Raw genomic sequence first — 14750 nt, 5'->3', positions numbered from 1 at the left:
TAATCACTCCTTTTGGTCACAAGATGAACATCTGCTTTGTCACAGAAAACTCAAGTTCATATTTTAGAGCTCTGCATAGCAAAATATAAAACTGCCACTTGAAATCTGAACTCTACAAATTAAGAGTTTTTCCTGTGTATAGGAGGCTATATATTGTTGGACAAGCAGCCCCAATGAGATGAGATTTCTGACAAAGCAGAGGACAGAAGCTCTGACTGAGGTGCACAAAGATCCTGAAATGGATACAAACCTAAGGTGCTACTCCATGTACAGCAACTTGCCACCTAATTCTTCATAGCCCCTCAGAGGGGGAAATATTAGAACAATTCAAAGTGCCCTTTTTATGGAAACTAAACTGTTTAGTAGGTCTCTGTAGAAAAATGCATTCTTTATACAGAAGTACAGAGTAAAACCTGATTTAAACAGAAGGAAAACTACAGCAGAGGTCTGTGTGGTTATATGACTGATGCTGCCACCTGCTGAAAATGTGATGTGAAACATTTGTCAAATCAAAGTGATGCCGTATTTTTCTATGTTCCAGTATTATATTCATGTTTAAAATCAGAATCTCTGTCATATAAGATGATAAGGAAAAAAAAAAAGTGGTGCTCAGCACCATAAAACTGGACAGCAATGCATGGCTTTTATACATTTTATATGTAAAGTGTCATTCTCAAAAAGATATTACAGTATCAAAAATAAGCCTCTCAACAATCCAAAATAAATCAGAGCACTGAAACCTACAGAACAGTTACCAACCCAACATCTACTAAACTCAGACTTCAAAACTAATTTCCCTCATTTCTTAAACACAGGATTGCTGACAGACCGATGATCAGCTTAAAACACTTCGCACAAAGAGTTCAAATCTTAATTTAACAAAACAGAATCTTTGTAAACACAAGAATCACAGGACATGGAGGACAACACTTTTAGGACTCTGTGCTGAAGAGTACCTGCTCTTTCTAAATGTAACTATTAAAAAAAAGTAACAATTTTCAAAATGTCCAGTCAACTTAAATGTGTCCTCAATATGTGAATCAGAGAATAACACAACTGTCCAAGGTCAAGAATTGCAATTAAACCTGAAAACAACTCCCAGCCATAAACTGTGCTCTTCCTTCTTGCGAAAAAAAAAGGCCTGAATACAAGTCTCCATGTTAGATCTCTGCTGACAGTCACTCTAAATGATCCTTCTTATACCCTTAATGCACAAGAGTGCTCTGGAGGAGTGCAGAACTGCAAACGAAGCATTACTCCTCTGTGTGTGGAGCTCCTTTTGGTCGTAATCTGTTGATTGCTCAGCGTTTGTCTCGCCTTTTATCAATTTCCTTTCGAATTCGAACCTTCAGAGCTGCCCGCATGGCTGCATCCAGGATGTTCTTCTCTGCAACACGTTCTACCACCTTCTCAGGCTTGTCTTCCTTCAGAAACAGAGGGCATTTAAAGGAATTACACACAGGAAATGACCAAAGAGCTGAAAACACCATAAAAAGAAATCGGCATTAACCTTGTGCACAAGGATGGATGTAATGGTACCAGAATCTGCTTCATATTCAAGCCAAAAGAGTTCAGTCCCACTGGCGTCAGTCTCTGTGCTTGATCCACTCTCGTTTTCTTCAGCATCAGCACCGGCCCCTGGCTCTGAACCATCTGAACAATGAGCGCACACACACACACACACACACACACACATTATCTTCCCGCTAATGGGTGCACAATCAGCACAAAAGTCAAGAGAAAGCACATCAGTCTTACGTCTTCTTCGAGGATGGTACACTTGCATGTCAGGTCGACGGGGTCTTCGAGGGGTTGTGGTGTGTCTCCGCCGCTGAAGCTCTTTGGCTTGCTTCACTTCTTTATCATAGTCATCTCTGGAGAAAGGGAATCAAAATTTTGTTAATGCAGAAAATATGACAACTTGGTTGTTCCATGGCATATGAATAAATAAATAATAAAAATAAAACCTAAATCAAGAACATGTAATAAACAATTTGTTCATTCAAAAAGAAAGAAAAGAAAAGATTAAGCCTCAGAAATATTTTTAACTCTTCCCTGTGATGCTCTCATTTTCATCTTACTGTTAATTTTACCTGGCTTTTTTTTTTAATTACATAAAATTAATGCTAAAACAGCAGAATGAAACAACCGCATTTAGTAATAACCTGTCATGTGGACTACTATCAAAGTCACAGATTGCAGAATTCTCCATTTATTCAAACCCAAGCATTAATGGAGTAACACTGTTTTTTTAATTGTGATTTTTGACTTGACTAACCACTGTATACAGAGGTCACCTTTTAAATAAAATTGAAAGACACTGACAGCAAAATGCCCCTTTTTACCAGTCAGCCAGTCTTCAGCCAGTATTGAGAAGCTTAAATACAGGCTTGCAATGTAATTTGGGGATTTTCTTTGAACAGTCTTTTTGTGTGTGAAATGATTCATGGACATGATATCCATGCCTACATATGCATGTATGTAAATTTCTAACAGTTTGTTGTATAGTTCAGAAAATGCATTATGAAAGTAGGTCGTTCCTATGTAAATTTGGCACAAAAAGTAAGGTCCATTATTTCTTTCTTGTAACAATCCACCTTGCAAATAAATCTCATACCGTTGGAAGCCTTTTTATTTGCCCTTCAGTAGTCCCACATTTCTAAGGAAAATGCATTTTTCCTAACATATGCATTGAATGATCAGCAGAGGTGAGTATGGGGGTTTTGCCATGAAAAACCTGCTAAATCTTCTCAATACCAAACAGCCTATTCTGCTATTGACTCTTGTTTGGTGTTGTCTACTGAACTAGATGATTTAGGTCTTAAATTTTTTTTTAGCAATTTTTTAATCCAAGAAATATGGGGCTATGCATGCAGCAGTAACCATACGCAGCCTCAACAGCTTGGCATCTTCTACGCTGGTCACCGGTTTGGTCCACATCCAAGCTGATCACATAACTGTTCAACAGGGTCAGGACTTCAGGTAGGACATTCCATCCTCTTCACTCCCAAAGACCGGAGCTGAGGTGGTCCGCTCTGTTGTGGTGACCACCATTTGCAGAATCTCATCTCAATATCTCTTGCCTTGAGATTGGCTCAAATTTTGGCAAGCCTCGTTTTTCCACCAAAGGAGATGCTGCCCCACGTTATAACACTACCTCCACCAAAAGCTGCTACCCTATCAGTGCAGCAATCATCACAGTGTCCCAGTGCACATGTTGCCAACAGCAGCGCAAATTTGCCTGATGGTGAACAGCAGTCATGGCAAGCCTCCTGGCAGCCCTATGACCCTGGAGATTGGCCTTGGGAGTCTGGTCTGGATTTTCTGGGTAGAGCGCAGTCAGTCATACTGTTCTGCAAACCTTGACTGAAAATCTACAGAAGTCTGACTTCTGTTCCAAAGCGCTGACAGGGTGAAGAAACAGTCTTCTTATTGTGTCGTCTTCTTGGGATTCCCATTTCGTCGCCTGTCTGACATCCTGCGTCAAATAGAACTTGGCCCTTAATTTGGATAAGGTACTTGAAGTTGCCCTATTGGCACGTACCCTGTAAGGTCCACGATAACAGGTGGTGCTAATCCGGCAACAACCAGACACCTGACTGTCTGTATCCGGGGTACTAGAATCTCAAAACAAGAGTCAGTAGCAGAAAGAAACTGTTTAGGATTCACAGAGAAGATTTGCCAGGTTTTTTCATGGGCACATCCCACAAGTGGCACAATTTAAGAGGACATAAACAGACTTTACAGTGAAATATCACTTATTTTCAAAAGCCAAATACAGATTTTCCTTACCTTTTGTGCCAAGTTTACTTGCTATACTGAAATGCATTTCAAAGAAACCTACAAACAAAAACATTATAGAAGTGAAGTGATGTGTTTAATTGCTTTCCTAGTATTTTTTGGGGTCTGTCGTGTTTTCTGTCAAAAACAAGTTAAAAATGACCCCCCTTTTCACAGATGCACGCACTGATTGAACTCAGTTTTTTTCAGTATGCAGTTGTTCATCATTTTGCTTCTCAGCATCTTAAATCAAAACGAACTGGTCACCAGGCCTCTGCGACCTCCCCATATATTTTAGCTCCGAATGTAAAAGCGTGTATGTTAATAACAAGATAACATTCACTTAATCATAAAATTACTTTTCACTACTAATAACAACGATTATGTTTTTAGCTGAATGACCTATTGCACTAGCATACGCTAATAGCAGCTGAGGAACTCGCCTAGCAATCTGGTTCCTCCGGATATGGTGCAGGAAGCCGTGGCTCATATCCAAGCGGCCACCTGGTTTGTATTTCAGCTCGTGGACCCCCTCTTCTCTTAAAACATCCATTTCAGCAAACCGCTTCCAAACAAAGTCAGTATTTAAGCACTACTGATTGCAACAAGTCCCAATCAGAGCACTGTGAACGGTCAAAAAGCTATATAGCTACGGCTAACTAACGATAACATGTTGTCCAATTATAATGCTCCCTGAGTTAATAAAAATGTTATAACTAAATTGCACACCATAAACAAATACCCATACATGACAAACCTTTATATATATATTATATATATATATAAAAGACAAACAAAGGTCCAGTTAGAGTTTAGAAGTTAGGCAAGTTATTATATTAGTTTTTGGTAAGTGATTAACAGCGTGTATAGCGTTAGTAGGTTTTTAAACTCCGGGTTAGGTTTTAGTTTGCTGCTCCACGGCTACAACGCACAATCGCCGCGAGTTTCGAGGCGCACCGTGTTTGACCCATTCATCACTCCCTCCAAATAACGTAAAGTTTTAGCTTCTCCATTGTTTTGACGCCGTCTCTCTGCTGCTATGATTTCTTTGAAGCGTGAAAGAGAGGTGGATTTAGATGATGATGACAATGAAGACGGAGGTAAGTATATTCCTCAAACGTATGCCCTGCGTTTGGTTAGCAGTTAGCGTTGTTGTTAGCCAGTGGTGTGTTCGTTTTTTTTTACTGGCCTGTCCAGTAACGTATAGACGGATCAATAAGTGTCTCCACTGTGTGCTAAAAACAACGATACCCATCATCTTAAAGCACCCAGTGTTTGAAAACAAGCATACCTCACAACATTAAAGCTAAGCTAGTTAGCATGTTTAGCTCATTGCTTTGAAATGTTGGTACATGGTTTGGCTTGACATTTGTTCTTGGGCCACTTCACGTTGCAGTGGCAGCCAAAGTGGGACGAGGACATGCAGTAGAAGACCGAAGAAGCCGCCACTGTCCTTACCTTGACACCATAAACAGGTAGGCCGGAGTAGACTGTGTATTGCTATTAAAGCTGTATTCCACCTCTGCAGGTGAATTCACGTCTGTCAATCCTGCAGGAGTGTGCTGGACTTCGACTTTGAGAAACTCTGCTCCATCTCTCTCTCCCACATCAATGTCTACGCCTGCCTTATATGTGGGAAATACTTTCAAGGTAGGCAAATTGACATTTTAACTGGGGATCAGAGACCCTGTTGTATTTGTACTGATTTGTGTGGGTTTTGTTTTGTTTTTTGTAGGAAGAGGTCTGAAGTCTCACGCGTACACTCACAGCGTACAGTTTACCCATCATGTGTTCCTCAATCTGCATACACTCAAGTTTTACTGTCTGCCAGATAACTATGAGATCATTGATTCATCACTAGAAGATATCACAGTAAGTAAAGTAATGTTTTTCATACTAAAACTAAAATTCATGTAATCTCACTGGCCACTTTATAGGGTACACCTTATTACTACAGGTTTGGACCCCTTTTACCTTCAGAGCTTGCTTATTAATTCTTCATGGCAGAAATTCAACAAGGTGATTGAAAATTCCTCAGAGAAATTGGTCCATTTTGACATGATAGTGTCAGACAGTTGCTGCAGATTTGTCAGCTGCACATCCATGATGTGTGGCTCCTGTTTCATCACATCCCATTGCTTTGAAATCTGGTGACTGGAGGCAATTTGAGCATTTAAACTCACTGGACCGTATTCACTTATCTCTGTGATCAGGATAGACAGCATTAGCTACACCAGAGGGACAGCTCAGGTTGAGCAGTTTAGAGGTGAAGTTAGAGACAAGTCTGAGGGAGGTTTGGACATGTGCAGAGGAGGGATAAGGCATATACTGGGCTGTAATGAGAAGAGGTGAAATTGAGGCAGATGATCCGCTGTGATGCCACCTAATAGGAGCAGCCGAAAGAAGAAAAAGAATCTACAGTGTAAATATATATCTATGCTAAAGGTTAAATTACATTCAAAATATTTTGACTTTAGTGACTTTTTTTTAAGCTGAATTGAGTGAATAAATATCTTCCAGTCTGAATTGTGACTGGATTGACTGAAGAAGCACCAGTGTTTTCAGTCTGATATGATACTAACCATGTTCTGTTTGATTTTGTCATTATTTCTGAGCTCTGGCTTTGGAAGAGTTACCACAAACAGCTGATTTGCTTACATGCAGCAGACTGTGACAGCACTGAGCAGCTCCTTCAGTGGGAGACTGCGGCACCCACGGTGTGGGACGGAGAGATTTCGCAGGTCTTTCCTCCCCACTGCTGTCAGACTCCATAATAAAGACTTTAACTGATCAAGCAAACACATCCATACATATGCAATAATACTAAGTGCAATAATCCTTTCTGTCATCGTTGTATTTTTACTCAGTTGTATATAGTATTTGTATTTGTATTCTATTTTTATCTTATTGTATATTTATTTTATTTTATTCTACTGTATATAGTATTTTATTTTATTCTATTCTGTACAGTTGTGTACTGTATTTATTCTTATTGTATTCTAATTTTTGCCTCATAACTTTTGCACTGTCCACTTCCTGCTGTGACAAAACAAATTTCCCACGTGTGGGACTAATAAAGGTTATGTTATGTTATGTTATCTTATCTTATCTTATCTTATTTCTTCTCTCTACAGTACGTGCTGAAGCCAACTTTCACCAAGCAGCACATTGCGGGGCTGGACAAGCAGGGTAAACTGTACAGAGCCTATGACGGTACCACCTACTTACCGGGCATTGTAGGGCTCAACAACATCAAAGCCAATGACTATGCCAATGTGGTGTTACAGGTATGGATATCTACCACTCTAGATTTTATTAATTGTTGTACATTTTTTGAATAATATCCTCCCTTCTCATTTGTGTCTCTCTTTTCAAGGCTTTTTCTAATGTTCCACCTTTGCGAAATTACTTCCTGGAGGAGGAAAACTACAGAGGAATCCGCAGGCCCCCGGGAGACATCATGTTTCTCTTGGTGCAGAGGTTTGGTGAGCTGATGCGCAAACTTTGGAATCCAAGAAACTTTAAGGCCCATGTGTCGCCCCACGAGATGTTGCAGGCTGTAGTGTTGTGCAGCAAGAAGAACTTCCAGATTACAAAGCAAGGTATTGCTTTACATTCACTAAGTTGTACTTTCTGGGCTTAGGTAGGCTTTCAATACAGGTTTTGGTGCTAATTGATTGTTTTCTGTTCTGCAGGTGATGCTGTGGACTTCATGACGTGGTTCTTAAATGCCCTGCATGGTGCTCTCGGAGGCACAAAGAAGAAGCCATGTAAGTGGGAAAAAAATTGGATTTGACTCTTAAGTTTGGTTCTAATGCAGTAGTGCATCTTTAGCCTTCTGTTGTGATATTAAAAGCATCTTAAGGACTTTAAGGGTTAATTTAATTTGTATTTTTTTGATTCTCAAACCTTGGGTTTCATACAGAATCTGCAGTCTCTGCACAAAATCATATTGTGACTGTGCAGTGTGATGGACAAGCTCCGTGGACTATGACGTTTGCAGATGACATTGTGACTTGTAGTGAGAATGTAGAGCAGGTGGAAGAGATCACTTCGACGGTTCACCTCATTATGAGGCCACTAAACCTCCCTTTTCTTGCCCTTCTCCCCTCATAGCAATCATTACAAAAGCATTTCAAGGCTACATGCGGATCTTCTCCAAAAAACTCCCACACCCAGATTTGGTGAGTTTCTTGCTTGTGTTATAAGATAATTGTTTAACATATGGACCTGAATAAGTTTAGTAATAGAAAAACTTGACTTTATTTGTTACTTATTCAAATTCTTTTTAAGTTCTGCACTATTTAAGATTCAGTTCTTCTAAGAGTCCAATAGCATTTTACTATGTATTCTGTGAAAGTATATAACTCATTTCCTGTGAATTGAGTTGTTTATGTTTTGATGACTTTGATTTTTAAAATCTTACAGCCGCCAGAGGAAAAAGAGGCTCTGCTTACAACAGATGAGTATCAGGAGCAGATGTCTGAGTCTTCCTTTCTGTTTCTGACCCTTGACCTCCCAACTGCTCCACTGTACAAGGATGAAAAAGAGCAGCTTATAATCCCTCAGGTCCCTCTCTTTAACATCCTGGCCAAGTTCAATGGCAGCACAGAGAAGGTACCGATTCATTTTAATCCTACTGGCTTTGATAATCACTCTCACAAAGTAAAAGAGCTTGCAAATACTGCCATGTCAATATCGCAGTGGAGTGATCTGTACTACTGATGGCTGTGCAGTAATATAAAGTAGAAAGTGCAAAATTGAACTAAAGGTGTCAACACTAGGTGACAGTGTTTTATCAGAAACGGTTAATGTAGCTGACACAACTACAGCCTATATCTTCCTCTCTCCTCCACTGTGCTTGCACCGATGTGGAGAACAGCTGCGCACCTCTTGAGTTTGTGCCACACACTTAGTGTCAGAATGAAGGAAGTGCGCTGCGTATATCAAGCGCAGCATTATGCCCTCTAACATCCATGACGTAGCCACTGGGTTTAACAACTTTTATTGCAGAAAACCTGCAGTGATACAAAAGTTTGCATTGAAACTTAGGTTTTTACAGTCTATAAGCATTATTAGCTTTTCCGTTAATATCCACGAACTGGATATGTGGTGCAAAGCTTAGACATGTTTGTCTTGTTTTGCTCCTGGTTATTATTGCTTTGGTTCTTTGCAACCAAGCGTGATTTCTGTCTAGCATCATGAGAAGTTTCACCTTTCAGGCTGTTCTCTAGAATCCCTTTCCTTCCACGTCTGCCTCTACATCGACATTTCTCCTCAGGGCAGTCCTCGATGCTACAGCTAATGGCCATTCAGTCATGTGGTACAAATTGGTGTTGCATAAAAGTCCACTTAATTTGATTCAAAACAATCTCTTCCTCCAAAAAAAGAAAGAAAAATCTGTTGATAACATTAATTTTGAAAGGGTGTCTATTTTAATTGAAATTAGAGCATTTAAAGCTTAGTGTTACTTAGATGTGAGTTCTATTAATAATTGAACACTGAGAACAAATCTGTGTATTTTCCCTTAATTATAGGAATACAAAACCTACAAAGAGAATTTTCTCAAAAGGTTCCAGTTGACCAAACTGCCTCCGTACCTCATCTTTTGCATCAAAAGATTCACCAAGAACAACTTCTTTGTGGAAAAGAACCCCACAATTGTCAACTTCCCTATAACGTAAGTGCCATTCGTGTATTCAAAATGTAGCCTTGATCAAAGACATTATACTTACTGCGTGTTGTATCTCTTGTGTGTTCATTGTGTCTTCGGTTTAAATGACGGTATGTCGTCCCTTTGTGTAATTCAACAGAAATGTAGACCTTCGTGAATACTTGACAGAAGAAGCTCAAGCCACCGAGAAGAACACGACGTATGACCTCATTGCAAATGTAGTGCATGATGGGAAACCCACTGAGGGAGCGTACAGAATACATGTTCTGCATCATGTAAGCATCTAGAACTTTTTGGTACTGCTAATAGAATTAACCGAGCACGTTAATGCTTTTAGCCAAATTGATTTTGTAAACTGTGGCTTGTCTTAAACGGCATCCGTTTGTCTTTGTGTTTAATCAGGGAACTGGAAAGTGGTATGAGATGCAGGACCTGCAGGTGACTGACATCCTCCCTCAGATGATCACACTTTCAGAGGCTTACATCCAGGCAAGTCGACCACTCAGTTTTATGTGCAACATCCACAGTTTGAAGCAGACCATTGCATCTTCGGACTGTGATATTGACGACATGCGTTAATTGTTTAACAAGGAGTCCTTGTAGTTGACAGTGTGCTTTCTCCTCCCCTCTCAGATCTGGAAGAGGCAAGAAAGCAATGATGGAAGAAACAACCACATGGGGATTTAAAGTATTCCTCAGTGTGTGAATAACCAGAGGCTTTGTGATTGTCCTGGACATGAACTGGGTATTTATGTGTTTTAAAACAACAGAATGTTGAATGAGAGTGGCAAGAGAGCATCAGGGCATCCTTTACAACCACATGAAGCAAATGTCTGCTTGGTTTTTTTTTTCTTTTTTCCCCACAGTTTTATCTTTTTACTACTTGGAAGTTTCTAAATAAACCAGGTCCAGTACACATGTCTGTCTGCAGGTTACATTTTTTTTACACCACACCTTTGATATAATTTAATACCATTTTTATTCATATGTGGTCATTTGCAACAGCAGTCAAGGCAAGATCAAATAATGTTACAGAAGCAGCAGCTGTGTCGATCAGTCAGTAGTTTCCATTATATTCTTAGAGCTCAGCGTGTGGCTTGCAGATTTTCACATTGATAATAACAGCTATTGTAATACACAGAATAAGACTTACTGTTCAGCCTTAAACTAATGTTTCAGAATGAACCCCAGCCTCAGTGGGACACTTCATGCAAACTGGAAACTTCATGTGTAACATTCATAAGGCTTATTGACTGGAATATGGAAAATTTACCCATAAAACAGCAACAATAACAAAAATGTAAAAAACAAACAATCAGTGCATCACAGGTAGAAAACATTTAACAGTTGATCAGTTTAATAAAAAGTAGGTCACTGTGTGCACAAGGCTGCAGTCAGTCTGGCAGGCTTCACTCATTCTTCTTCCACATGTATTTCTCACAGTAGGCTTGATTCTGCAGATTGAAAACACAAAGATCTGAAACAAACGTAGCGTCTCACAGAGTAGCAGTCTTCTTTGTGTATGTCAGAGGACAGGAGAAGACATAATTAAAAGACACATTCAATTAACTGGTGATTTTAACATTTAACCTGGGGTAGACCCCAACCTGACCAGTCTCAGTGGATGGAAATTGCTTGTATTCTGATCAGAGAGGACATTATGTTACATGTTTGCCACAACTAAAACTCAGGGCAGACTGAGCTGTCTTTCCATACAGATCCTGATATTTATATAAGGAGTATTACTGATGCAATCAATAAACATAAAAAACTCATCAATAGGCTAAATTATTAGAAAAGAGAGATTGGAAGACTCTTTAACAGATAGCAAGGGTTTATCAAATACACAGAAGAGTAAGAGCTGGGTCCAGCTGGCGATCTGAAGTGTTTTTCTTTAAGATGGGATGCATAACTTTAGGCAGCCAGTGGCAAAATCGATTTAATTGCTGTATATTTAGTTTTCACATGGATGTTCATGTCTTTTATCATTTCACACTACTAATAATAAAGAATTTCACGTACACCACACTCCTGAGCAGTTTCAGCATCTTTGCACCAGTAGCTTGGTCCCCAGGTACAACGATTCTTTCCCAGCGGTTCCAGCTGCTTCGAGGCCACACACAGATCAGCTCTCTGCAGGACAGATGGAAAGAAACATCATGAGAACATGAACAACACCTAAAGAATGACAGCTGCTCATGAGTGGTGCCATCAAGTGGTTACTTGTGTGTCTGTGATTGATATTGCCCTGACTGGAATGATTCACATCGTAAATTTGCAGATCAGTGCACGTTTGTGAAGGTTTTAGTTGCTGAATTTCTGTGTTGCTGCAGGCTGTGGTAAAAATTTGAATTAGTGTTGATACAGGCTCTATGTTGCTATTCAGATGTAAACCCATTGACAATAACCTTTAGTTTATTCTTACTTCACATGCATGAGGATATCCCATCTGGTTTCCCAAGACCTTCTGCAGCCGTGAGCCGTAGATACTGGTGAAGGCTTCACACTGAAAAGAGAATCAACAGTATTATCGTGCTGTGACACTTTAAAGACTCGAGCGAAAGTCCAGACAAGAAGCTGAATGATCGCATAAAAAGGTTGGAGAAATTTACCAAAAGGCTCACTGGCTTCAAGTGTTTTAAAGTTCCATATAATTTGTAAAGAGTGTTGTTCTAAGAGTACCACTGTTAGCTGAGAGTCAGACCTTAGGGATGGCGGTAGGGTGGATGTCACACACAGACTCCAGGAAAGCATAAGTTTGAGCTTCAGTGGCGTTGAGGCCCTGGTGTAGTCGGCTCAGCGCAGCCAGTATGCGGCATGACTCACAGTCTGATGGGAGGAACACCTCTGGAGAATCAGCAACAGTAGAGCATTAATTAGGTGAATGAGGAAGTGAGCCAGGTCCAGTCTATACATCAATAACGACAAACCTGGAACCGGCTGCTCATTGAACAGACAGAGGTGCAGAAGACTGCATATCGTGTGAGGTGCAGCAGAAGACAAAAGGAATTCGACAATCTCGACGCCATATTTATTGATGAAATCATCACACTGGTCCTTATAGTGCTTGGGTATAAGATCGCAGACCTCCCCCATGACCTTCTTTATAGCATCCTGCAGGGCAAGAAGGACAAGGCAGGGTTTACACGATGTGATGGATGGTACGGTTCTTTAAATGAACCAAAGTAAAGAAAAGATGACCTCAGTCATGTTTTTGGGCAGCAGACTCTCCAGCTTCTTGATGATAAACAAACACAGGGTGCAAACTGGGTTGAGCTCGTCCTGGAGAGAGAATTAGCCGATAAGAGGCCCATTTCATAAAATTCACAAAGGTTTCACTTCACTTTTCAATTTATATTCGACTTCTGCTTTCTCATACTGACATCTGTCTTTGTTCCTGTGGCCAGTGTATCTGTGCCAGCTGCATGGTGGGAGAGTTTCTGCACTTTCTCTTTCTCGTGAGGAGCACAAAGTCCAAAAGCTGCACAAAGCTCTCCTGGTTTCTACAAAAAAGCAAAAACAAAAAAAACAACAACCCCAAAACACAATATATCAAATATTTTACATCAAGTAAAAGGACTCTCAGAAGGCTTCAGTGTTTATGGTCTTCTTTCATAAAAAGAAGCCTCACTTGAGGTTAAACTCACCACGTGATCAGGGGTTTGATGCAGGATTTTGGGCAGGTAAGTCTTCACCTGTAAATCACACTCTGGCACCTGCTCTTCAGGGAGGCGGCGGCACAAAGCGTGCAAGCTTTCATATACGACTCCCTGCAAACGCATGGAGAGAAATATTACAAGGGTGTGGCGGCCACTTTATTTAATAAGCATTTCTTCAAGCCCAGTTCGTGTCGCGAGTAAAACAGTGAAGTGAAAGTAAAGTGAAACCGTTCTTTACCTTGGTATCGCTGCTGAAAATCATGTTGGCCGACAGCTGGATGATCTGGCTGCATTCTGGACAGATATCCAACGTCTGCTGAAGCCACAGTGACAAAATTGCTCAGTTTTCGCGCTTTCATGTTATGCAAACAGATACAGTTTTGTTTATTTTATTTTTTTCAATACATGTGCTCTTTTCGAGGCTTACCAGAGATTTCTGCTTTATGAATGACAAAGGGTCAGTAATAAACCTGGAGTCTCCTTCAGTCAAAAGAGAAAAGAAACAGAAAACAAGACAGAAGATTGCAGGTAATGGCTTCAGCATCGGTTAGCATATAGTTACAACACTACAAGGGGGTTATACGTTTTCAATAAACAGCAACAACAGCCTGGTGTAAGTTTACATTATATATTGTATACAGTATAACTGAATAATGAATAAATGTCGTCTGGTGGGGGGGCGCAGTGATGCAGACATTAATGTGATTGTGAGTAAACGTCCATCTTACCGGGCCACAGGGACACCGCGAGGATCACGAGAACAAATCCAGATGCAGACATGGTTTAAGCAGCAGAGGACAACACAGATCGGATAATTTTGACTAGAAAAACATCGGTGCAGCTGTTTGGGTTGCAGCGGAAGTACAGATCGATCGTCTTTACCCTATCAGAACGTCATGCGCAATGCGCAGGCGCCTATGGACTATTAAAGGCCATACGCTTCAAATTAAATCTCTAAACTTCCTTAGTTATCTATTGCAGTGATAAATACAGGCTAAGAGTGGATAAACGAACATTTTCCGAGCCTTGGAGGCGCATGTCTTTTAGGGGTGTCTGGTATAAAAAACTTGACGCTCTTGACATAACATGAAAAGCAGAAGGGAATTGAGAGTCAAGGCTCCTTCGCCAGGAACGTGGCCACTTTTTTTGAAGTTTTATTTCAGGTTGTCTAGAACCTCCACTATAATTCACTCGGTTCTTCCTGTGCCCATGCGCCATGCCTCATCAGATTCAGTTAGTGTCAAACAACACGTATCACGTGCCTCTACCTTGGCTCATGAAGAAATCTAAAATGACCACCAGATGGCAGCAGAGCTGAGTAAATGTATCTGAGCTGAGGCCGGAGGGCGACAGAGCACTTTAAGAACTTATTCTGTTGAATAAATTATTGTAATAATCGTAACAATTACGATATGTCATAGACCCGAAAATACTGCCACAAGACGTAAGATTTAAGATTTATAAAATATATAAAAGCTTTATTTTTTATTTCACAACTATCGTTTTATTTAGTTTAGGGATTTCAAGCAAAGGCTGAGTGGAGGTGACCTAGGACTACAAATCTGTCCACACCAATATACTACTACTACTACTACTAATAATAATAATGATAACTTTATTTATTAAGGCTTTATGTA

The 14750-nt window shown here is 40.2% G+C and overlaps 3 protein-coding genes across 4 annotated transcripts; 1 reads left to right on the top strand and 2 right to left on the bottom strand.

The window, feature by feature from the left end:
- Positions 1–638: 638 nt before the first annotated feature.
- lg12h2orf68 (linkage group 12 C2orf68 homolog) lies at positions 639–4465 on the bottom strand. Its single transcript, XM_085475458.1, has 4 exons — positions 4224–4465; positions 1759–1874; positions 1511–1653; positions 639–1424 (listed from the first exon to the last, which is right to left on the bottom strand). Exons 1-4 carry the CDS (start codon positions 4331–4333, stop codon positions 1302–1304), a joined length of 492 nt encoding a protein of 163 aa, XP_085331584.1. The 5' UTR covers positions 4334–4465; the 3' UTR covers positions 639–1301.
- A 214-nt stretch (positions 4466–4679) lies between these two features.
- usp39 (ubiquitin specific peptidase 39) lies at positions 4680–10372 on the top strand. Its single transcript, XM_085475454.1, has 13 exons — positions 4680–4880; positions 5177–5255; positions 5336–5430; positions 5516–5652; positions 6915–7067; positions 7157–7382; positions 7476–7550; positions 7897–7964; positions 8209–8397; positions 9318–9460; positions 9594–9729; positions 9857–9943; positions 10088–10372. Exons 1-13 carry the CDS (start codon positions 4820–4822, stop codon positions 10139–10141), a joined length of 1503 nt encoding a protein of 500 aa, XP_085331580.1. The 5' UTR covers positions 4680–4819; the 3' UTR covers positions 10142–10372.
- Positions 10373–10374: 2 nt separating this feature from the next.
- Positions 10375–14028, bottom strand: sftpbb (surfactant protein Bb). Of its 2 annotated transcripts, none has more exons than XM_085475456.1 (11): positions 13842–14028; positions 13541–13593; positions 13352–13429; positions 13102–13224; positions 12838–12957; positions 12656–12736; positions 12385–12568; positions 12159–12301; positions 11880–11960; positions 11477–11587; positions 10375–10908 (listed from the first exon to the last, which is right to left on the bottom strand). In XM_085475456.1, the coding sequence occupies exons 1-11, from the start codon at positions 13891–13893 to the stop codon at positions 10864–10866; spliced, it is 1071 nt and encodes a 356-aa protein (XP_085331582.1). In that variant the 5' UTR covers positions 13894–14028; the 3' UTR covers positions 10375–10863. The 2 variants fall into 2 exon arrangements, with proteins under 2 accessions (XP_085331582.1, XP_085331583.1); XM_085475457.1 differs by having other exon boundaries at positions 13352–13426.
- Positions 14029–14750: the final 722 nt, after the last annotated feature.

The sequence above is a fragment of the Copadichromis virginalis genome, linkage group LG12, assembly GCF_057382275.1.
Source record: "Copadichromis virginalis isolate Kocher_CV1m ecotype Utaka linkage group LG12, C_Virginalis_male_GT1.1, whole genome shotgun sequence".
NCBI lineage: Eukaryota > Metazoa > Chordata > Actinopteri > Cichliformes > Cichlidae > Copadichromis > Copadichromis virginalis.
This window is presented reverse-complemented; position numbering and strand designations above follow the sequence as displayed.